We start from the raw sequence: 23,168 nt of genomic DNA, 5'->3' as shown, positions 1-23,168 counted from the left end.
GTGGGAAGGATCCCTCCTGGGGGAGCCTGGGGGTGCCCTGTCCTGGCACTGCCTCTCCCTGTGCTGCAGGACCGCACCAAGCACAGGTGTGGGAAGCCCAAGGTGATTTTGTGGACTGGCCAGGTGTCCTGGGTTACAAGGGGCTGGGGCTGTGCATTCTATTCCCACCTGTCAGAGCTGGGGCAGTTCTCTGCTGTTCTTTGGGCAGTTTTTTCTTCATCTCTCCCACACCAACCCTCCCTCCAGGAGATCTCTGCTGTCCATGGCCACTGAGTGTCCCTGCAGGGCTGATCCAATTCCAGCATCCCATGGGGAGATGCTGCGCCCAGGGCAGGAGCCAAGCATTCCTACCTGGATCCAATGTGAGCCTGGCACAGCACAGCAGCCTCTGCCCAGTGCATTCCCAGAGGAGCAGCTTCTGCTGCCCTGCATGGCCAGAGGGAGCCCAGGCCCATCTCCAGCAGCCCTGGAGCTGCAGAGGAAAACTCCCCCCTTGTGCAGGATCCCTGCTCCAGCAGAACCACAGCTGGCACTGCAGGAGGGCTGAGCCCCCATGGGATGGGGCTGTGCCACCCCCTGACACACAGGGGACAGGGCATGGTCTGACTCTGGCAGGGTTTGTTTTCTTTTTTGTGCTATTGCATTTGTATTTTTAATTTTCCTAGTAAAGAACTGTTATTCCTATTCCCATATCTTTGCCTGAGAGCCCCTTATTTTCAAACATATATAAATTTGGAGAGAAAGAGTTTACATTCTCTATTCCAAGAGAGGCTCCTGCATTCCTTAGCACACACCTGGCTTTTCCAAGGTGCTGGAGGAGCACCCGGCTGCAGGGGAGCAGGGCAGGGCTGGGGACAGATGGCAGTGCTGCCAGCCCTGGGTGGCCCTGTGGGATGGGGAGCAGGCTGTGCCCAGGGCTTTGTCCTCCCTCTGCCCAGGGAAACCCCCCTGGCCCTGCTCTCTGCCCTTTCTTTCAGCCCTTGCTGTCCCTTCTCTGGGCTCTGCCACTCCTTGCTCAGCTCTGTTCCCCCTCCAGGCTCTGCCACCTCCTGCCCAGCTCCCAGTTCCTTCTCTTGGTTCCATGCTCCCTGCCCTATTCCCTGCCTTTCTCCCTGCCCTATTCCCTGCATTTCTCCCTGCCCAGCTCCCTGCAGCTTTCTGAGGATGCTGCAGAGGCCCAGGGCTGCTGTGGTGCTGCAGAAGACCCTGGGGATGGCCCAGAGCCTGCCCCTGTGCCAGGCCTGTCCCTGTTCCTGTGCCTGTGCCAGGCCTGTCCCTGTCCCTGCCCCTGTGCCAGGCCTGTCCCTGTTCCTGTGCCTGTGCCAGGCCTGTCCCTGTCCCTGCCCCTGTGCCAGGCCTGTCCCTGCCCCTGTGCCAGGCCTGTCCCTGTCCCTGCCCCTGTGCCAGGCCTGTCCCTGCCCTTGTGCCAGGTGTGTCCCTGTCCCTGCCCCTGTGCCAGGCCTGTCCCTGCCCCTGTGCCTGTGCCAGGCGTGTCCCTGTCCCTGTCCCTGCCCTTGTGCCAGGCCTGTCCCTGTCCCTGCCCCTGTGCCAGGCCAGTCCCTATCCCTGTCCCTGTGCCAGGCCACTGTCACCATCCCGGCTTTGCCCAGGGCCATCACCCAGAGGTGGGAGCCCAGCAGGGCTGGGGGTGCCTGGGTGCCCTCTGGGGGTGCCAGTGGTGTCTCTGTCCCCACAGGTGCTGTGGCAGCACAGGGCTGGGGTGGCCCAGGCCCCTCTCGTGGTCCAGCACTGCACCAGGGCATGGGGGTGAAGGTGATGCAGCTGCAGGGGTTTGTGCTGAGCACCTCTGGCCCTGTACCCTGGAGCTGGTGGCCTGATGTGGGTCCCCAGGAGAAGCTGTGCCTGCTCCTGGATCTCTGTGCTCCTCTGGGGCATTGTGATGGGTGGGGCAGCAGTGCCATGTGCCAGGGACAGTTCTGGTGTGTCCCTGTGTGCCAGGGACAGGTTCCTGTGTGCCAGGGACAGTTCTGGTGTGTCCCTGTGTGCCAGGGACAGGTTCCTCTGTGTCCCTGTGTGCCAGGGACAGTTCTGCTGTGTCCCTGTGTGCCAGGGACAGGTTCCTCTGTGTCCCTGTGTGCCAGGGACAGTTCTGCTGTGTCCCTGTGTGGCAGGGACAGTCCTGGTGTGTCCATGTGTGCCAAGGACAGGTTCCTGTGCATCCCTGTGTATCCCTGTGTGCCAGGGACAGTCCTGGTGTGACACATTCCACTCTGCTGTACTGGCAGTGTCCCTTTTCACCATCTGGGTTTCTCTGCTCTGTCACTGCTCCAGTTCTGGGGGTGTCTCTGGAGATGAGGGGGGTGCTGTGATCCTGTCTGGGACTTGGAGGGAACAGGGCAGGCCAATCCTGCTGTGGGGATCAGCCTGGGGTGGGGAAGGGACCCTTTGCCATGGTTTTACAGCCCCTGGGGTGGCAGGTCAGGGGGGGCTGCTCTCCCAGGCCTGAGCTCTGTGTGTGGGGAGCCCAAGGCTCGGAGCTCCAAAGAGATGGTGGGAAATGGGCTCTCATTACAGAGGGGCAGCCACTGAGTCCATGGGGCTCTCAGTGATGTGACACACAGGGATCTGTCCCTGCCCCTGTTCCCAGCCCTGCCTGATGCTCTGTTGCCTTTTTCCCAACCTGGAAATGAAACTCGAGATCATTTTAGTAAGGAGGTAACAAGAGCAGATCTTTATTTTCTTTATTCCATCATAAAGACCTTCAGAGGCAGTCATGGAAAGTTGTCGACAAAAGCCCAACCCCACAGGGATGAATACATATTTATAGGGTTTAGGAAATTAGCATAATTGATAAAAAGCACCAATTAGGAGGACAAGTGGTGATTCCATTTCTCCCCAGGTCAAACCCTCCTCTGGAGCCCCCTGCCTTGGTCCCAGCTGTGCTTTGTCCATGAAATGTATCTCAGAGAGTTGTTCCCAGCCTTGGTTCCCAGGAAGGACCAAGATAGCACAGGGGGGCTCAGAACTCTGGAATTTGTTTTGTCTTTCTGCTTAGGGAAAGGCCATGGAAAAGTACTGGGAAAAGGAGTCAGAAATGCAATAGGCAACAGAGTTACAGATATAACAATGTGTGACAAATACAGATAACAGGAAAGAAAAAAGAGGAAAACCAAACAGCACCAGCCCTGCCCCTGTCCTCAGGCCCAGGAGGAGCAGCAGGAGCAGGAGCAGCTCCTGGGGCTGAGGAGCTGCAGGGGCTGTGGGAGGAGATGCAGCAGCTGCAGGAGGACAGGGCCTGTGATGCCCAGGTCCAGCAGCTGGCACAGCTGGCACAGCTGGACAGGCACAGCTGCCTGGGCCAGGAGGTCACGGAGCCTGGGCAGGTCTGTTGGGGGCTGCTCCTGCTCTCCTGGGCACACTGGAGGTCCCTGGGGGGGCTCACTGGGCAGGGCTCAGGCTGTGCCCCCCTTCTGAGATGGCTGCAGCTGGGGAAGGAGAGCCCTGATCCAGCACACCTGGGAGCACTCACAGGTCTGGAAGGTAAAAGGGGGCTCTGACCCCCTCATCCCCCTGGGTGTGGGCAGGTCCTGCAGGCTGGGTGTGTCTGCACAGCCCCTCCCAAGGGGTCACGGCGTGGCTGTCCCCACAGAGCTCTGTCTGTCCCCGCGTGTGCTGTCTGTCCCCACAGAGCTCTGTCTGTCCCCGCGTGTGCTGTCTGTCCCCACAGAGCTCTGTCTGTCCCCGTGTGTGCTGTCTGTCCCCACAGAGCTGCACCAGCAGCACAGATAGCCGCTGCTGCAGGAGCCTGGTGCAGGACTATCCCCACCTGGAGCAGGACCAGGAGAAGCTGTGGGATGAGGTTCTTCCACAGGGCTGGCAGGGAACTCCAGGCAGCCCCTTCCTGGGCTGGGGTTGTACCCAGACCCGGCAGGGTGTGCCCAGCCCGTCCCTGTCCCTGTTCTCACCCCCTGCTCCGGGCTGTGCACATCCCTGGGCACACCCCGGCCGTGGGGCTGGAGTAGCAGGTGAGTGTTGCTGTTCCTTTGGGGGGCTCCCCAAGCTGTCTGTTCACTGGTAGCAGCAGGCAGGCAAGGAGACTCCACAAGGCTTCTGGGGGTGCTGATTAGATGAGGGTTTATTGGGGCTCCCAGCCCCGGGAGCAGCAGGGTTTCTGAGGGGGAGAGAGGGAGAGCCTGGGGGGAAAAGGGGCCAAGAGAGACTCTGTGGTCTCCCCCCACAGCTTAACAGGAAGATTCAAGGTGGGCACAGAATCAGCTTTGGGATTACAGATCCATGATACTGCAGGGGAGGATCACAGGCTTGTACATTTTCGAGGGGTGAGACAGAGCACACCATTTAACTAAAATGTAACATCACACATCAGCCCCCCCCCCCCCCAGCAGGGAGTGAGGAGGGGCTGCTCCACCCTGGGGCTGTCCCCTTGTCACCATTGTCCCCATCTCTCTCACCATTGTCCCCTCAAAGGCCACAGGACCCGGTGGGGAGGGAGCTGAGCAGCTCCTGGGGGCACCAGGCTCATCCTCCCTGTGAGCTGCCCCTCCCCACCGCCCCTGGGGAGCTCCACACCCCTGAGACCCCCGGCCTGGGCTGCCCCTGGGCTGCTGCCACTGCCCCATTTGGAGGGCTCTGAGCCCTCTGAAGCTTGGGGAGGCCGTGAGGGTCGGGGTTCAGCACCTTTTGAGTTTTCACTGGGTTGTTTGGCCACCTTTAACTCCTTTGAAGCTAAAAGAGGTCTTTGCATGTAACTGTGGCCTTGAGGCTGTTTGCAGGGTGCTGGGAGGGAGTTCAAGGAGGGAGGGAGGTGTGAGGAGCTCTTTAGCCCCCAGAGAAGGGGTGGTCAGCAGGCCTGGGACAGACCTACCTGGATTTATTTGAACGACCTGGCTTAGCTGATGACATCCGACTTGAACTGCTCAGCCTGTCAGGGTCAGGAGTGCTGGCAGGAGTAATGGCACCAGCTGGAACAGGAGCATTTCTAGAAAGGTTTGGTGCAGTTAATCACAGTTGGGCTTCTCTTGAGCAGGAGTAAAGAACTGTACGCTCCTCCCTGAATCACCTGTGCAGCTCCAGTCAGACACTGTCCCACAGCATCCTCTCTCAAGGCATTCCTCTGAGGAATTGCAGTATCTCCTGAAGACAAGCCTCCCCTTTCCTCATAAACAGGATTTATTTCAGGAGCAGATGAAATAATCCCATGAAAATGCTGTGCCCTGGCCTTGAGTTATGATGGCTTTGGGAGCCTTAGGACTGAGAGGTGCATGAAGGTTGTAGGATGAAGTGTCATGAGAGTTCCTCAAGTCCCTCAGAAGAACTTGAATTTAAATTCAAGAACCTGACTATTTCCCACTCTGTGACTGAGGTGAGATTTGGTGGTGGGAAGATGGACCAGCAACAGCCAGTGCTGCCCCTGGGAAGCCATTTCACCTTGTGCTGTCCCTGCAGGCCCAAAGTGCCTCTCCAACTCTCCTGGAGCCCCTCTAGGCACTGAGGGGGGCTCTGAGACCTCCCTGGAGCCTTTTCTTCTCCAGGCTTAAAGGAGTTTGCTTACACCAGGTCCTGCTGGCTGGGAGGGATTCCATTTTCCCACTTGGGGTGGGTTTGGGTTTTCCAGTGCCCAGCATTGCATCCCAGAGCTCACAGACCAAGAGGCCACCAGGCTCACTCAGAGCTTCACTTGGACTTCCTGAACAGGGTTTGAGGGCAGCTCTCTCATGGACTTTATTTACTATCCTGCTTACACTGGGCAGCTGGTGCATAAATTATTATACTGTTTCAATTGCTGTTAATCAGCTCCTCTGAGGATCATGGGAAATAAATCATAAAGCATCTTCCCTCCAGCTCTCCCTTCTCTGCAGGCTCAACTTCCACCCCAAATTCTCCACCTCCTCTCCCACAGCTGTGCAGGGGGATGGGCAGTGGGGGTTGTGCTCAGACCATCACCCCTTGTCTCTGCTGCTCCTTCCTCCTCCTCCTCTTCCTCTCCCCCTGCTCTAGCCTGGGGTTCCTCCCATGGGCCCAGCCCTCCAGGAGCCTCCACCATGGATGGATCCCTGAGGTTCTGCAGGAGCTGTTCCAGCCCCAGCACAGGCTCTGCACAGCTCAGAGCTCCCTCAGGGCACATCCCCTGCTCTGCTCAGGCTCCTGCAGGGGCTGCAGCTCCATCTCTGCTCCCCATGCACCTCCCTGGGCTGCACAGCCTGCGTTACCCTGGCTCCCAGGGAACCTCTGCTCTCTTTTCACCCAGGCACAGGAGCCCCATGTGAAATTGTGATGATTAAAGGTAATTAATGTAGAAAACCTCAAGGGGTGTATCCATCAAGGATCACTGGAAAAAAGACAAGAGCCCAAGAACAAGGATGGGGTTAGATTTGAGCTTTAAAGTCCTTTTCAGCCTAAGCCATTCCATGATCCTAGCAAAGCCTGGTGGCTGCCCCACAATTCTCAAAGGTGAAGCAGGACTCAGCCAGAGCCCAGGAACAGCCCCAGCTCTCTCTGCAGGTCACCAGGGCCCTGCATTCATCAAATCCACAGCAATCCAATTTACTGGGGAAAGTGTTTTGATGGACTGTGTCAAAAGCCTCACAGAAGTCTGGGCAAGTGCCACCAACACCTCACCCTTTATCTGCTGATGGAGTCACCCCATCAGGGAAGGCCACGAGACCAGCCAGGGATGGCTTTGCCCTCCATGAGGCTGTGCTGGCTGTCCCTGGTCACTGCCATGCCTGGGAATCATCAGCATTGTGCAACCTGCCAGGACTCACCTGTCCCAGCTCTGCAGCTCCTGCCCAGGGCAGGCACAGGGGCAGGGGCTGAGCTCTGCTCTGGGACAGGGACAGGAGCCCAGCAAGGGCTGGAGCTGGGCCAGGCCTTGGCATGGAGCTCAGGGCAAGGTTCTGCCCCCCGAGGCTGCTGGGCACTGCCCAGGCTCCCCAGGGAATGGTGCCAAGGCTGCCAGAGCTCCAGGAGCTCCCAGGGCTGCTCAGGGTGGGGTTCTTGGGGTGCCTGTGCAGGGATGGGGCTGGGATCAATGATCCCTGAGGGTCCCTTCCAGCTCAGGATATTCCAGAATTCTGTGTTCCTGCAATTCCATTTAACACCTATCCTTGGTTTGACAAAGGTGTCCTCAGGGAGGCTGAGTGGCAACGGGGATCATCCCTGGGCTATTGGTCCTTGGAGCTGGTTATCCTTGGAGCTGGTTAACCTTGGAGCTGGTTAACCTTCGGGTTGGATGTCCCTGGTCTTCCCTTTAAGGGGAAGTGCTGGATGAGGTGGGAATGTCCCCAGGTGCCCTTTAAGGAGGAAGTGCTGCACTGAGCAATGCCCCCAGGGGCCCATCCCCTCCCAACTCCCCACAGGAGCCACAGTGAAGGGTGTGCTTTTTAATGTCAGTTATAATAAAATATTTTTACAGAGCCCAAAAAATTCAAAATAGTGCAAAACATCTCACTGTCATGCATCCATGGGAGCCGCCGCGGTGGGCGGGACAGACACACAGGCATCGGTGACACTGTGCTACAGGAGCAGGATTGGTCAGTTCAATCACATGCCGAACAGGACGCTCTGGGGAGGGGGCTCAGGGCCAGGGCACCACGGTGGGGCTGCGGGGCCGAGCCCCAGCCCGGCCGTGCAGGAGCAGCCGCTAGAAAAGGGTGTAAACATTGAACAGAAACGAGAGAGCAAAGTGAAACCCTCTGGTCCCGGCAAACCCTCGAGACAAAGGAGCATTTGGGGTACCCTGTTTTGGGATGGGAGGGGGCTGAGAGAGCTGTACTGATTTGTGGGGTCATGAGGCCTCTGTGTGCCCCGGACTCAGCTGGGGTGGCCACCCCAACACCACACACCCAGGCCTCCCAGGCACTCGCACGAGACATGCACACCACAGCACACAGAAATGGTGCTCACTGGGGAACTGGGGGCACAGAACTGGTGCTTACTGGGGGACTGGAGGGGCTGGGGTGGGAAGGGTTTTGCTTGCGCCAAGGAGATCCCATGGGCTGCACTGCTCAGGGATGCTGGTCCCCGTGGCCAGAGCAAAGAGGAACGAGTCCCTCTGCCCAGGCCCCTCAGCCCCTGCCCCCCCAAGCCCTGGCACCTTGTGGGGGGCACTGGGGGAGCCCACGGTGGCAGCAAGGCAGGGAAGACAGGATATGGGCCGGGGGCTGCTCCCTGCTGCTCCCGACCCTGGTGATGCTGCTGCCAGCCAGGGAGGGGACCCTGTGCAGGGCCCGTGGGGGCTGCACCCACCAAGCCAACAGCCCCAATAGCCCTTCCAGGGGCAGGACACAGCCTGTCCGGCTGCCCTGTATGTACAGGTATTTACATATGTACACGGATGTGCTCAGGGCTGGCAGCTGCCCTGCCCTCAGGACACACGAGCACGCTCAGGGATGGGGACAAGGGGCCATCACGCTGTGCCAGCCACTCACCAACACCCACATATGGCACAAGACACACACACACCCCCCACAGCCCTTTCCTTGTGTCACTCGGTGAGGGCTGGGGCTGGGTGGGACACTGGAGGTTCAGAGAGGAGCCACTGGGGCTCCTCCATCTCACACAGGCTGGGGAAGGGCAGAGTGCTCCCCTGAGCCAGGCTGGGCTCCGGCCCCTCGCTGCAGCCCCCACAGCAGCACCTTCCTGCGGGCTGTGCCGGGGCCCGGCTGTGCTCGGCAGCGCTGTCCGCCAGCCGTGCTGGCCGGGGAGGGAGGGGAGGGTCTGTCCCTGCAGCCACAGCGCCCCCTCCCCAGTGCCGGGACAGCAACTCCTCTGTGGCCACTCCTATGGCTTATACACGGCTGGAGGATCCTGTCAGGGGCCGGGAGCGGGGGGCGAGGGCTGGGGGACCAAGGACTTTAACTGCTGCCCTCCTCGGCCGAGCGCGTGTCCGACTTGAGCTTGACGAACTCCTTGGCCACCTCGTCGTTGTTGCGCTGCGAGAGGATGCGGAGCACGGTGAGCCCGGTGTCGTCCATGTGGATGCGGCGGCCCAGGGGCAGCCAGCAGGCGCAGCCGGGGCGCTGCAGGATGTCCCGCAGCTGCAGCACGGCGATGCCCACGGTGCGGTCCTCCCGGGCGAAGCAGTAATCCTTCACACACACCTGCAGCTCGTAGCACTCGGGGCCCGTCTCTGTGCCCAGCGTGCTGAGGGGGGCAAGGGACGGGCAGTGTTGGCAGATGGGGTCACACTCCAGCCCTAGCCCGGCCATCTAACAGCCCCTACATGGCTGCTGTCCCCACCCCCACCCCTAGAAAAGCCTTTTCCTTTTTACTCCTGCTCCCCTCTCCCTGCTTCAACCAATGAGAAATGCCTAAAACACCCCATTGGGGATGAACAAACTCCCTGGCAGACTCCAGGAGGTCCCCACGTGCTGGGGATGTGTCCCCCAGCCTGTCCCCACATCCCCAGCCCGTGGTGCCACTCACAACTGGAAGCTCTCGTTGTACTTGGGGGCCCAGCTGTTGTTCTTGGATTTGGTGGCAAATTTCCTCTTCTTGTCACTGAGGTGGGGCCCGATGATGTTGACCTCGATGAAGGGCCGGAAGATGCCTGAGGTCTGCCACTTGAGGTCATTGGCAGCCACCACTGCAAGGAGGGGACAGGTGAGGCTCAGGGAGCACTGTCACCTGCCAGACCCTGGCACCTGGCCAGCAGGACCCACCTTTGACAGTGACTTTGTGCTCACCACTGCTGGGGTGGGTCAGGAGCTCCACGTGGATGGACACCTCCCCAACGGGGTCATCCACGCCAGAGCCTGGGACAGACAGAGGGACAAGATGGAAGTGCTGTTTTCCCAATGTTCCTGACATGCCCTGCCCAACACTAACCCCTCTGAGGAGGCAGGTCACCCACCGTGGGGTGGCAAGGGGTGGGCATTAGGGTGTGTCCCAAAGGGCTGTGGGCACAGCAGCGTGGGTGCAGCAGCTGTGATGGACATGGCAGGACACCCCCAGCAGCACACTGCCATCCCACCCCTGTGAACCCCCCCTTGCTGAGGCAGGGCTGAGGGGCCTGTCCAGGGTGGGGCAGAGGACAGTGGCCCAGCTCCCCGTGCTCTGGCCACAGAGGGGTGACAGTGCCATGGGCACAGCCCTGGGCAGGAGGGACCCAGCCAGGGCAGCCACAGCCCTACAGTGTCTCAAGGCTGACCCACCTCCTCATACCCCTCCATCCCGGGGACCACACCAAGCCCAGGGGTCCCTGAGCTCAGCCCACCCCACGCCACCCCAGAGCTGTGCATGCACCCATGGGTGAAGGACAGGGTGCAAGGCAGAGGGACAGGCTCTGTGGGCCTGATGGGAGATCCAACAGGGCTCAGTGGGCAGCTCTCAGAGTGGGAAGAGCAGTGGAAGGAGGACATGTCCCCGTGCCACTGAGGGTGCCAGGGCTGGCGATGGCACATTCCCCTCCATCCCCGGCCCCGCCCCCGCATGCTGAGCCGGGATGGAGCCGATGGCGGCGGGAGGGGCTGGGCATGGAAGGCCAAGCGGGGGTGCAGCCCCGGCCCCAGCAGGGTGGGATGGAGGCCAAGCAGGGCCCGCGGGGGCTCATTCCCTGCGCCCCAGGGCAGGCAGAGCGCGCCGGAGCAGGGCTAGCAATGGTCCTTAGGGCAGCAGGGTGGGCAGGACGGGCACAGGACGTGGCATGGCCACTGTCCCACGGGGAGGTCAGGGTGGGTGCGCCAGTGCTGGGGACAATGTGGGGTGCCCAGAGCGTGTGGGCAGACACCCCCATTCCCACAGGGACAGCCCCCGACCCGCTCAGGGGGTGGTCAGTATGGCTGAGCACAGTTCCTGCAAAGTGCCCCCAAAGCAGCCCTGGGAGAGGCAGTTGGCTCATTCTGGGGTCCCCAGGCCAGCCCAGCCCGGTGCTGGGACTGTTACTAGCCCAGGCCGGCGGCAAGGCAGGTGCAGGGGCGGGCGTAGCACACGTACCCTTCTCAGGATAAACCTCTTCACTAAGGGTAAACCTAATCCCTTTCCCACCATGAACTAGTGGGAAGGAGAGAGAAAGAGACAGAGACACGGCACAGAGTACACAAAGAGAGGAGGAAGGAGATGAAAGAGGAAGGAGATGACAACAAAGAGAAGAGGGAGGAGATGCGAAAGAAGGGAGGAGGGAAGAGATGAAGGAGAGGAGATGAGGAAGAGAGGAGGAAGGAGATGACGTGTGGGGAACAGGAACAGTGGGGGGGGGGGGAAACAAAGAGAAAGAGAGATCAGATCTCGCAGACAGACTGACGGCCAAGCACCCGGACAACACTGCAGCAACACAGGAGTGCCAGGCACCCCCAGCTCCGAGTGTGGGCTCCTGGGGACAGGGTACACCCAGGGGTGCTGGCACCCACCACACCCAACCCCACGCCCCCAACATGGCTGGCACAGGAGGCACAGACAGGACAGACGTCCCTTGAAGGAGACTCACGGACAGCAAACGCACGTCCCACTCCCCAGGACGCAGACAAGCCTGGCTGGGGCACCCTAGGGTGGCCTGTGACCACCACCGAGCATCTCAGGGCCCTCCTCCAGCAGCCAAGGGACAGACTCAAGGGCAGCATTTAGAGCTGAGGGCTGATCCTGCCCTGGAAGGTGCCCAGCATCCTGCACTGCACCCCAGCACACCTGAGCCCAGCTCAGGGGCCTGGGCACCCAGCACGCCCAGGACAGGCCCTGGCACAGCATCCAGATCCCATGGACCCTGTCAGTGCTGGGTGCCTGGGGCCACCCAGAGGGGACAAACACTGTGACACCTGGACAGAGGGTGACCTTCCCCCCACCCACAGGCCCCATTTCCATGCCAGTCCAGTAATGCCCTGGCACTGAGGACCCACTGTTCTTGCTGGTGAGGACCTGGGGAGTGCCAGGCTGCTGCTGCTGGGCACCACGGCCCCTCTTCACCTGCAAGGCACAGGAGGAAAAAGCCCTTTCCTTCCCCACCCTTCTCTTCCCCACCGTGAGCCTGGCTGGGACCCCCAGCCCACTGGGACAGAGCCAAGGTGGGTCCTGGCCACGGGGCAGCCTGGGGAGGACGAGGGCAGCGTGTCCTACCCTGTGACGACTGGGTCTGCACGAAGGTTTTGATGAGCAGGTCTGTGGCCTGGGTGTAGAGGGACAGGGCGTAGCGCAGCGACTGCAGGTCAGGGCTCTTCTCCAGGAACGTTTTCTTCAGCCCCACGCCGCCAGCATGGAAGTATTGCTGGAGAGAGAAAGGCCTCAGGATGCTCAGCAGCTCTGTGAGGGTCCCCCTGGTTCTCCCCATGTCTGGGCCTCAGGGTCAGAGCCTTGTGGGCACCCCAAATGCCCCAGAGTGCCCTCACCTTGATGGTATCCAGCGCCAGCTCCACCACGGCACACTGCTTTGGGGTCAGGCTCTTGGCTTCCTCACGCACCATGTGGTCCTGGGGGACACAGATCCTGCTCTCAGCACAGCACCAGGACCCCGCTGCCCCCAGCCCAGCCCAGCCCAGCCCAGCTAGCAAGGGGGCGGTGATGGGGTCCTGGCAGCAGTGGCACTGGCACTCACCCTGGAACAGAGAGCACCCCAGCCCCCCAGGCCTCACCTTCAGCTTGGAAAGCTGCCCCAGCTCCTTGGCCGCGTTGAAAATCATCTGTGTGCCCTGCAGAGAGCAAAGAAACAGGGACAGCCCCGGTGAGCAGCCGGGCTGGGGGTGGCATGGCCAGGCTGGGCACATCATGCCAGAAGCTTCCTGCAGATCCAGGGGTTCCTCCAGGCTCCAGGGGACAGCAGCCAGGAAGGTGACACAGGTACCAGGCTGGCAGCCCCAAGTCCTCAGCACAGCTGTGAGGCTGCAGGCTTGGGGACCCCAGGGCAGGACGCCACCCTGGTGTCACCCTTGGCTCTGCTCAGCACAAGCAGCTCAGCCCAGGAGTCCCATCCTGCTTCCTGTGCTCCAAGCACCTGCTCCTGCATCCAGCAGGGCCTGGCACAGCAGGGATCACTCGGGCACGGTGGGAGCAGAGCGCGACAGCGAGGGACAGCGGGCACGGGGGGATGTGCCCTGGACCCCACAGCCACCAAACAGCCCCCGGCCACACAGAGCCCAGCCCAGCCCCAGCAGTCCCAGGGAGGCTCCCAGCCCCTTCCCCCAGGTGGGAGACCCGGGCTGCCCCTGCCTGACCTGTGCCCCCACCATGGCAGGGGCCATGGGGCCATTCCATGGGGCCCGTGGGCACAGCAGCCCCCTGGATGGGCAGATCCTGCTCACTGCCCTGGGCTGGCACCTCTGACTGGGCTGAGCACAAGCTCTCCTCCTCAGCGCCTCCAGTGTGCAAATGCAATGGATAAACTGGGGCCCAGAGACCCCTACTATCTTCCCTCTCCCAGCACCAGTAGTTCCAGTCCCTCCCAACACAGGAACCTCAGCACCTCTCCCATTAACCAGTACCTTCTACAGGGCTCTGCCCCCTCCTGGCCCACATTTGGTATGCCCCCATTAACCCCTTGTGCCCACCCCTCTGCCCACCCAGTCCTGTCCCATTAATTCCACCCTCACTGTTCCCATCTCCCCCAGTCAGTGGACAGGCTGGGAGCAGGGGACACTGCTGTCCCCAAAACAGAGCACAACAGGACACTGTACTGAGCTGGGAGCTCCCAACCCAGAGCACGAGGGACAAGGGACAGCGGGGAGGGAAGGGGAGAGAGCAGTGCCAAGTGGGGAGCAGAAGAGCCATGTCCTTACTTCAGTGTGACTGGGCAGCTTCACCCTGCTCTGGAAGAGAACAGCAAGGGACAGTTACTGGTGGCCCCAGCAGCATTTGGCCGCAGCTCCAGGCCCCCCCATCCCCTGGCCAGGAGGGCTCTGGCCCTGTGCTCTCCTCTGGCTCTCCCAGCTCTCTGCTGGTGCCGCTGGTTGGGCTCCAGTTCACAGCTGCAAAGGCTCAGCCCCTGCCTGTGCTGGTGAAGCTGAGATGAGTGTGCCAGGTCTCTTCTGAGGTTTGCTCCCCACTCCATTTGGGGCTGGGAGACCAGAGGGAATCAGCTCACCCAGCACACTCAGCACACTGGGCAGGAGCCAGTGTCCCCCAGGAGAGGAGGGGGAGCCGCAGGCATTGCCCAGATGGATGCTGGCATGGCTCTTCCCAAGAACCAGGGTCTGGGGAGCAGGCTGGGGTCACTGCTGGGCCCCCACCCTGTGGTGAGGAGCCCCCAGACAGGGCAAGAGCCCATGTGCTGGAGCAAGCCCTTGGAGCAGGGCTAGGGCTCAGCAAGGAAGGGGGATCGGGTTCAGAGATCCAGGGGATCCCAGCAGCCCCAAAGGCCCAGCACGGGGGCCCCCCTCTTCCTGAGCCCCCCACAGTGGGAAGGAAGGGGGTGTGTGGAGGGTCTCCCATGCACAGGGTCTCAACCCTTGCTGTCCCACCAGGCAGCTGGTGCTGAGGGCTGTGGGGCAGTGCTCCCCACGGGGATGGGTGACACCCCACATCTGCCCCAGGGGACTGAACACCACAGAGCCCCCACTCCCTACCCCAGGGACACACAGAACTGGGGCTGTCCCCAGCACACAGCACAGCACACCTCACCACAACACCACGCAGGCAACAGCACATCCAGACAGCACGACAGAGGAAGCACGGACAAGCCTGGACCTGCACAGCAGGCAGGTGTGAGACCACGAGTGTGGCCCCAGGGTGTGACACACACGGAGCCCACAGCTATTTACCTTCTCTGTCCCCTTGCCATGTTTTCTCAAGAGCGTGCCCTGTAGAAGCAATGTCAGAGGTTGAGTGTGGGGTGGGGGGACAGCATGGGACAGGACACAGGGGCACAGGTGGCAGAGACATGACGAGCTCCTGAAGGACAGCCAGTGGGGGACTGGTCCCCACCAGGATACTCAGTGAGGGCCTGGAGTCATCAGGGTGCTGGATCCCCACTGGAAAGCAGGATGTTGCACTGCTGGAGAACTTGTCCTCACCCTGGGACACTGCTGGGATACAGAGATGCTGAATCCGTGAGGGATGATCCTTGCTGGAATCCAGGATCCAGCTGTGTGTGGGCAGGCTCTGGTGCCCCCACACATCCTGCTTCAGCTCTGGCAGGTGCTCCCAGCACTGGGGAGGGAGCAGGGAGGGAGTGCTGGGATTTGGCTTTGGCACGCAGAGCTCTGGTTTGTGCAGGGCTGGGCCCGGTGCCAGCCCCACACTGGCCCAGGCAAGAGGAACTGTGTGAAATGAGCCACAGTGCCATTGGGGGGGATGAACTCAGCTCTCAGCACAGACTGTTGGGGTCAGGAGAGGGGAGCACAGAGTCAGCTGGCTGGGAAGCCTCAGAAGGAACAAGCAGCACAGGTATGGCCAAATAGGGCTCCCAGGAGGGGTTCTGGCCCTGGCACAGAGTGATGGGTGAACAAGAGAGCTGACACTGCTCTGTCCCCCAGAGCCTCAGCAAAGATGGGACATGGGGCTCCTACGAGGTGCCCATGAGGTCCCCATGAGGTCCCCATGAGATCTGAGGGGACACTCAGCCACAGGCTGCCCCCAAGGCTTTCCCAAATGCTGCTGTTGGACACAAAAAGTGTTGGGGGACAGCAGAGGAGTGTTTGTCCCTGTAGGGATTGGCACCAGCACTCAGTAGCTGGCTCCCACTGCTCTTCCTGCACAGGTGCCTGGGTCACAACAAGGGTGGGGACAGGACTGGGGGGTAAATTGCCCTTCCTTGCCCCCAGGGGCATAAACCCACAGCCACAGACTGGTCAGAAGAGGACAGAAGGAAACTGCTCAGTCAAAGCCATGCAAGGACCCAGCAGCGATGCCGAGAAGGGAACCAGCAGTCCGGGTTCCCAGGGTCACGTCCCGACCAGGAGGAGCCTCACGACTCGTGCCAGCAGCCTGCCCCAACACCGAGCACCGGGCCAGGGACCGCCGCGTCCCCGAGAGACTCCTCCTCCTCCTCCTCCTCCTCCTCCTCCTCCTCCTGGCTGGGAAAACCTCTGCCCTCACCCCCACCACAGCCAGACCCCAGCCAGGGCCTCGAGGGGAAACTGAGGCACGAGGGGAAGGACGAGCAGCCCTGACTGCAGGCTCGTGCCTCCCGCGGTGCTGCTCCCCTCAGCACGGAGGCCAGGTGTGGCAGTCCCCGATGACATGGCACTGATGGCACTGCCATCACCGTCCCCTCCCACCCCATCACTCCCCCCTGTCCCTCCCCACATCCCGGCACTGCCAACCTGCCCAAGGCCTCTCCACCCACCACATCCCGGAGGGGCTGGCATGTGCCGGCCAGGAGCCAGGGCCAGGCAGGGGCGGGGACCAGGAGCCGGACCAGGAGCCGAAGGAGGGTGTGGGCAGGGCACGGGCAGCCACACAAGACAAGAACCGGCGAGGCCAGGACCGACACAGAGCGGACAGACAGACAGACAGACAGGGAGCTGCCGTACTTACAATCATCTGCCATTGAGAGGCGAGAGGAGCAATTGGAGAGAACAACCGTGACGTGAGTGCCGGCCCCCGCCTCCTCCATCCTCCCCAGCGCCAGCCCTGGCTGCCCCCCACCCCCGGCAGGGCCACGGCACTGAGTGCCACTGAGTGTCACTGAGTGTCACTGCCCTGGCACTGCCCCGCGGGCCTCGCAGCCCCCCAGGAGCCCCAGCCTCACTGCCCAGTCCCTCCTGACTCTGGGGGGGAGCTTTGCCTCAGGGGGGCTCAGTTCCAGGGACCCCAGTCAACACTTGGCTCTGACATGGACCCCCAAACCTGTCTGGCCACCCTCTGGGCTGGCACCAGGGACACCTGGGCAGGATGTCCCCTGCCCGAGGGACCAGTCCCAGCACAGCTTTCTCCAGGGACTGTGTGCCCTCAGGAAAATCACCCACCACAGCCACATGTCCCTGCCCACTCCTCTGCCCTAGCACAGACCCCACTGTCCCCACAGCCTGGCTGCAAAGAGACTGGGATGGGGACTGGGATGGGGACGGGGACTCGGTGGCACCACCATCCCTATAAGATTTGGCCACCTTTGGCCAAGGCTGTGTGAGCCTGGTCAGAAGTGACATGGGGCTGACCTGAGGCAGGCTCAGGGCTGTGACACGGTGACAGTGAGGTGGCACCACTGAGGGCTGACATGTCACCACTGTGCTGTCCCTCACAGACACAGCACAGGAGCTCCACAGTCCCAGACATAAAGGCTGACAGCTCCAGGAACTCCAAGGAGGAGCCTGAGCCCAGCTTTGTAACTGTGACAAAAGCCACCAAAGAGTGACAGGTGTTGTGGCTGGTTGAGAGCCCTCAGTGTCACCCTTTCCTGCCTGACTTCAAAGGAACCACCTCAGGAAGCTTCAGGTGCAGGGGGGCAGGCAAACAGCAATGTGATATGGAGCCTCAGAGAGGGACCATTCCCTGGGTTTGCTCTGCTTTCCCAAACACCCCAGGAGCAAGGAACAGCTCAGCCCTGCTGGGGAATATGTCCCCCCACCCTCATGAAACCCCAGCCTCTCAGCAAGGCAAACAGGCAGAGTCTCCCCACACTCCAGGAGCCCCTGGATTCACCTCCTGGCACAGGGAGCACACCCACAGCCAGTGTGGATCAGCATGGCATGGGATGCTGTCCCAGCTCTGAGGGAAGGATGGATAAGAAAGGGCCAGTGTCCCCTCTTGATGCCACAAGGGAGGTGGCAGGAAGGTCCTTTGCCAAAGCCAACCAAGAAGGTTCTGGAGCAAGGATGACCTATCTCTCTTCCATCCTTTCCTATCCTCTCACATGCCATGAGGGCACCTGGCCAGCCATGTCCCACACTGGCCCCAGTCAGTCACCTGTGTCCCAGGGTCCCTGGTCCCTCTGCCCATCACTCACCGTCTGGTCTGTGAGCGGGGGCAGGACAATGGTCTTCTCCATGGTGTTCATCACCAGCTTCCAGAGCTCCTTCAGCACCCGCTTCAGCACCGTCTTCTCGCAGATCTTGGCAAAGAGCGTCAGGCTGCGGGAGGAGATGCCACGTGTCACCCCTCTGTGCCACCCTGACTCTGCAGGCCCCCACACTGCCTGGCGAGGCCAGGAGGGGCAGGGTGGGGGTTCCAGCTGCCCCCACACTCACTTGCTGTCCAGCAGGTCCATGATGGGCTGCAGGACGTTGTCGGCGTCCTGCGCCACGCTGCTGCAGGTGCTGGCGGGGACGTTGCCGGTGCCCTTCACCTGGCTCAGGATGTCACCCATCTGCTTCACACACTCCTCGATGTGTGGCTGGAAACTGGGGACCACAACACGCAGGCAGCTCAGCATATTCCCCCAGAGCCCTCAGACACAGCTTCTGGACCCCCAGAGCTCCTCTGCCCACTGCCCCTGCCCTCCCCCCCAGCTGTACCTGGTGGCAAACACTCGGCTCAGATCATCCAGGACGTTGTTAAGTTTCACCTGCAGTTCCTTGAGGATATCACTGGCTTCTGTATCCAGCTGCAAGAGGAACAGGTTGTTGAAGCTGACAGGGCTCCTGAACCAGCCCTCAGGGAAGTTTCTGCATCCCAAATGTATCCCTGGGCAGGGTGAAGCCCTTCCCAGTCTGATATGGTGGGAGAGCAGAGTGCCATAGGGTGGGACAGTGTGATCCCACACAGGAGTGAGGAAGGGGTCTGCTCCCAGCACTGGGGAACTGGGCATGGGACTACCTCAGGGGGGAAGGGAATGATCCAACCCCCACAGGGCTCTCTCCTGGAACCCCCCCATACTCACGTCCTTCCCACCCATGGCTTCAAACATCTTCTCAAGCTGGACACGGAGCTGCTGGATGTTGTTCATCAGGATGCAGGGCTGAAGGGGTGGGATGGAGAGGGGGGTCAGCACCAATACATATGGCTGGGACAGCTGCCCACAGCCCCAGAACCCTCCCATCTTTCACTGGGGGACATGAGCACGGGAATGGCACAGAAGCCACCCTGGCAGTGTGTCAGAAACTGCCATCAGGAAGGGACCAACCCACCCTGGGCTTGAGGTGACATGTGGGGACAGCAAAAGGGAGATACATCACCACTTTCTCCTTCTCCTTGGAGCAGTAGGAGGCAAAATCCTTGGAGATGATCTCGGCATACTGGAGCAGCACATTGCTGATGGTCTGCAGCCAAACAGGGCACCAAGGGAGACACCCAGACAGCAGCAACAAAGGGTAAGGAGGGAGAGAAGGAAACCATGAATCCAACAGCCCTGAAACAACCTCATATCTGGATATATATGGGGAGCCCCAGACCACCCGGCCTCATGGATCACAGAATCATGGAATCATTAAGGTTGGAAAAGCCCTATAAATTCAAGTCCAACCATTACCTCAGCACCACCACCACGTTCACCACTAAACCATATCCTCAAGTGCCACATCCACATGTTTTTTAAACACTTCCAGGGGTGGGGACTTCACTGCTGCCCTGGGCAGCCTGCACCAGGGCTGGACAAACCTTTCAGTGAAGAAATTTTACCAACATCCAACCCCCCTGGCACAACTTGCAGCCATTTCCTCTCCTCCTGTCCCTGTTCCCTGGGAGCAGAGCCCAACCCCCCCAGCTGCCCCCTCCTGTCAGGAGCTGTGCAGAGCCACAAGGGCCCCCCTGAGCCTCCTTTTCTCCAGGTTGAGCCTCTCCAGCTCCCTCAGCCTCTCCTGGAGCTCCAACCCCTTCCCCAGCTCTGTTCCTTTCTCTGGACATGCTCCAGCCTCTCAATGTCCTTCTTGTCACGAGAGGCCCCAAACTGACCCCAGGATTCGAGATGGGGCCTCAGCAGTGCCCAGCACAGGGGGGCAGTCACTGCCCTGGTCCTGCTGGCCACACCATTGCTAGTACAGCCCAGGTGCCATTGGCCTCCTTGCCCAGCTGGGCACACCTGGCTCACGTTCATGCACCAGGAGCCACATGGGTACAGCCACTGGAAGCCAGATCCAGCACAAATGGTCTCCATGGGCTGCTTCAGCACAGCTGTGAAGGCAACAGCCACCAAGCTTGCATGCAACTCCCTCCTACATTGCAGCAAGCCAGTTTTAATTAATCTATATTAATTAAGCAAATAACTTATCAATTATCTCATAATTAATTAACAAATATCCTGTGCTAGCAGAGCTGGGAGTGTTCCAGGGTGTGTTGGTAGCATATTGCCTGCCCACAGCTGGATGGAGGGGGCACAGGGAGCCCAGGAGCCCCAGCCAGGGCTGGCACTGGGGTCCCAGGGCTGGTGCCCACCTTGGCAAACCGTCGCATGTAGTGTCCCACAATCTGGGGGTCGGGGCACTCCAGCTTCTTGATGATCTCAAAGCTCTGGTTGAGCTGGGAGAAAACGTCCACCACGGAGCAGGAGAAGAGCGCGTGCTCCGAGGTCTGCTGGAACTGTAGGAGTGAGATGAGGTGTCAGCAGGATGTGAGGGGGAGATTTTGGCCCCAGTCAGGACATACTGGGCATCAAGAGACAATTTTGGCCCCTCTCCTCTGAGACTGCTCCCCTAGTCCTGCTCATACCCCATCCTTCTTGTCCCGCTCCAGTGCTCCGTGCAGGAAATCCCGTGACACCTCTTCATTCTCATCCAGCCACTGGATGACAAAGGGCTCGAACCAGCTGGAAGAGAGACCCAGCCGTGGTGAGGCCAGCAGCCCTGGTGGTGGCAGTCCCCTGCCCGGCCCAGGGCTGCACTCACGCGGGGTACTCGGGCACGCGGCTCTTGAAGGAGGGCAGCTCGGTGACGTACTCGTTGTACAGCCACTTCACCTTGAAGTGCAGGTTCATGTAGTCTGCGCTCTTGCACAGGCGGTGCTTCTCGTGCTCTGCACGGGAAAAGGGCCTGGGGCTCACTCTGAGTCCCAAATCTGGGGTGTGGCTCCACAGGGGCCGCTCCAGGGTAAAAAGGTGGAAGTGCTTCTGGGGGGGGGTAAGCTATGCATGATGTTGATGAGGAGATGAAATGGGTTTGCCCAGGGAACAGGGGAGGTGTGAGGTGAGGACAGCTCCTGCCTGGTTCCCCCCTCTCTGGCTCGGGGGGCAGGTGGGACTCACCCTCCATGGCGTACTTCATGTCCTGAGCAAAGAGGTTCCACATCACCTCAGCGCTGATCTTCCCCACGTTCAGTTCCTGGGGGAACCTGGGGCGAGGGGAGAGTGCAAATCACAATTGTTTGAATTCTTTAGGGTGCAAAAGACCTCCAAGGCCATTGAGTCCAGCCTGTGAATGATCCCCCCCCCTTACCACCCAGCCCAAAGCACTGAGTGCCAGATCCCCAAGCCTTCCTTGGACACCTCCAGGGGTAGGGACTCCAAACTTCCCTGGGCAGCCTCAGCCAATGCCTGACCACCCTTTCCATGAATTTTTCCTGATGCTCAACCTGAACCTCCCCAGCACAGCTCAAGGCTATGAACACAGGGTGGATGAGCCCTCCATGTGGACAGACATCCCTCACACACCTCCCAGCAGCCTCAGCTTTCCCATCTGTAGAATGGATGTTATAACCACTTCCAAAGGCCTCGAGATGCTACTGCCTCCACGTGGGCACCCTCTGTGGGCACAGCAGTGTGTCCCCTTCCCCAGAACCTACTCACTGATTCAGGCAGGGTGTGTAGGAGTTCTTGTCTTCCTCAATAATGGAGACAATCAGGGTGATGAGCTTTGACCAGAAATCCAGGTTTTTGATGCTGGGGCCCTGCTCCTCAGGGGGCACCTCGCCTTTCTTAGTCTGGAGGGGCAGGGACACAGTGGAAAATTTGGTCACCCCAGTGCAGGGATCAACTTTGTGTCGGGGCTAACAAGGGAGCAGGAGGGAATACCCTGGAGGCCCCATGCAACCCCCTCTTGTCTGTCCTGATCTCAACCCCACAGCTCAAACTCCAAGGCCTGGGGATCATTCTGCACAGGACTGAGCACTCTGGAGAGGGAGCAGGAGCATGAGGAAAAGGAGAAGGGCATAGGGTGGGGAGGTCAGTGCCCAGCATCCCCCCTGCCCACGCACCGGGTCTGTCTGGTACTCGCGGCTGTAGAGCTCGTGGCAGTTGTTGAAGATGTACTCATAGGTGGAGTTGAGACAGGCCTTCACACAGTCCTTCACCACCTGGCTGGCTCGTGGGGGGCTCTGCAGCTCCTGGACCTGGTGTGCAGAGCGGGCATGGTGTTTGGAGCACCCCCAGACACCCACCCAGGAGCACCACAGGCCAGCACAACCCCAACCTGCAGAGAACCAGGGCCAAAGAGAGTCAGATCCCCTGAGGGACAGGGCGAGCAGGGCCCCAGCAGTACCTTCATCCGAAAGAAGGTGATGCTGGTCAGCAAATCCACTGTGGACTTCAGGTCCTGCAGCCGTTCGGGGCTGCTGGCAGGGAAGTTGTTCTGGAAAGGAAAGAGGGGAGTTGCCCTCAAAATTCACAAGTGAGGGTGAGGGAGCAGCCACCTGCTGCCTCAGGTGGGGACACTGAGGCAGGGCAGGCACCTTACCCGGTACATGGAGAGGTCGATGCGCAGGGAGTTGTGCAGCTGGTCCAGGAGCTTGACAAAGCGATCTTTCTGTGGAGAAACACCCCGGGGGCAGGTGAGCAGGGGAAAGGAGGCACAGACCGACCCCCCACCCTTGTCTCTCTCTGCTCTCAGCTCAGCCCTCTCCTTCCTTCCTTCCTTCCTTCCTTCCTTCCTTCCTTCCTTCCTTCCTTCCTTCCTTCCTTCCTTCCTTCCTTCCTTCCTTCCTTCCTTCCTTCCTTCCTTCCTTCCTTCCTTCCTTCCTGCCTTCCTGCCTTCCTGCCTTCCTGCCTTCCTGCCTTCCTGCCTTCCTTGCCTTCCTTCTTTGTGAGCCCTGAATAGGCAGGACATGCCTGCAGAGAAGAGCATCTCCTTGCTGGTGGCTGGGGCTCACTCAAAGCCCTCAGCAGCTCCTGGGGCACATGTGGCCATGCCAGGTGAGGTTCAGGATGGAGAGGTGACACCACCTGTCCCGTCATTGCTGGGAGGCTGAGGGGCTGCTCTGTTTGCCTTGCCCACTGCAACACCTCTGAGTCTGTGCTCAGGACAAGAGTTGAGAGAAGGGCTGCAGGATCAGTAGCCCCTCGATTGGGGCTTTCCAAGAGCTCAGGAAAAAGGGCAGGGGAAAGATGTGCAGTGGTTGCCCATCTTGAGGGTGGCCCCAGGAGTTGGACATTTCCATGACCCCTCACTCACCCCACTGGGCTGCATCAAGGGACATGGGCAGGGAACACCCCGTATGGGGGGTCTCCACTGGGGCTGAGGAGCTGT

General features: G+C 60.4%; 1 protein-coding gene across 16 annotated transcripts in view; it reads right to left on the bottom strand.

The window, feature by feature from the left end:
* Nucleotides 1-7,346: 7,346 nt before the first annotated feature.
* The window catches only part of UNC13A (unc-13 homolog A), a 37,107-nt gene continuing 21,285 nt past the window's right edge, over nucleotides 7,347-23,168 (bottom strand). For 6 of the 16 annotated variants that reach the window (XM_066566562.1, XM_066566564.1, XM_066566561.1 and 3 more), the window contains 22 exons: nucleotides 22,380-22,448; nucleotides 22,185-22,274; nucleotides 21,901-22,035; nucleotides 21,494-21,627; nucleotides 20,954-21,039; nucleotides 20,598-20,724; nucleotides 20,422-20,518; nucleotides 20,149-20,292; nucleotides 18,954-19,037; nucleotides 18,659-18,736; nucleotides 18,294-18,382; nucleotides 18,027-18,179; nucleotides 17,786-17,909; nucleotides 14,661-14,699; nucleotides 13,680-13,709; nucleotides 12,540-12,596; nucleotides 12,297-12,377; nucleotides 12,028-12,175; nucleotides 10,915-10,971; nucleotides 9,642-9,734; nucleotides 9,406-9,565; nucleotides 7,347-9,123 (listed from right to left, as the gene is read on the bottom strand). In XM_066566562.1, the coding sequence (XP_066422659.1) occupies nucleotides 8,835-9,123; nucleotides 9,406-9,565; nucleotides 9,642-9,734; nucleotides 10,915-10,971; nucleotides 12,028-12,175; nucleotides 12,297-12,377; nucleotides 12,540-12,596; nucleotides 13,680-13,709; nucleotides 14,661-14,699; nucleotides 17,786-17,909; nucleotides 18,027-18,179; nucleotides 18,294-18,382; nucleotides 18,659-18,736; nucleotides 18,954-19,037; nucleotides 20,149-20,292; nucleotides 20,422-20,518; nucleotides 20,598-20,724; nucleotides 20,954-21,039; nucleotides 21,494-21,627; nucleotides 21,901-22,035; nucleotides 22,185-22,274; nucleotides 22,380-22,448 (2,364 nt within the window). In that variant the 3' untranslated portion in view covers nucleotides 7,347-8,834. The remainder of the gene's footprint in view (nucleotides 9,124-9,405; nucleotides 9,566-9,641; nucleotides 9,735-10,914; nucleotides 10,972-12,027; nucleotides 12,176-12,296; nucleotides 12,378-12,539; nucleotides 12,597-13,679; nucleotides 13,710-14,660; nucleotides 14,700-17,785; nucleotides 17,910-18,026; nucleotides 18,180-18,293; nucleotides 18,383-18,658; nucleotides 18,737-18,953; nucleotides 19,038-20,148; nucleotides 20,293-20,421; nucleotides 20,519-20,597; nucleotides 20,725-20,953; nucleotides 21,040-21,493; nucleotides 21,628-21,900; nucleotides 22,036-22,184; nucleotides 22,275-22,379; nucleotides 22,449-23,168) is intronic. The other 10 variants (XM_066566575.1, XM_066566572.1, XM_066566573.1 and 7 more) reach the window with 4 other exon arrangements.

Source organism: Molothrus aeneus, chromosome 27 (assembly GCF_037042795.1).
Source record: "Molothrus aeneus isolate 106 chromosome 27, BPBGC_Maene_1.0, whole genome shotgun sequence".
Lineage (NCBI taxonomy): Eukaryota > Metazoa > Chordata > Aves > Passeriformes > Icteridae > Molothrus > Molothrus aeneus.
Note: the sequence above shows the minus strand (reverse complement) of the source record. Positions and strands in the feature narration are given on the sequence as shown.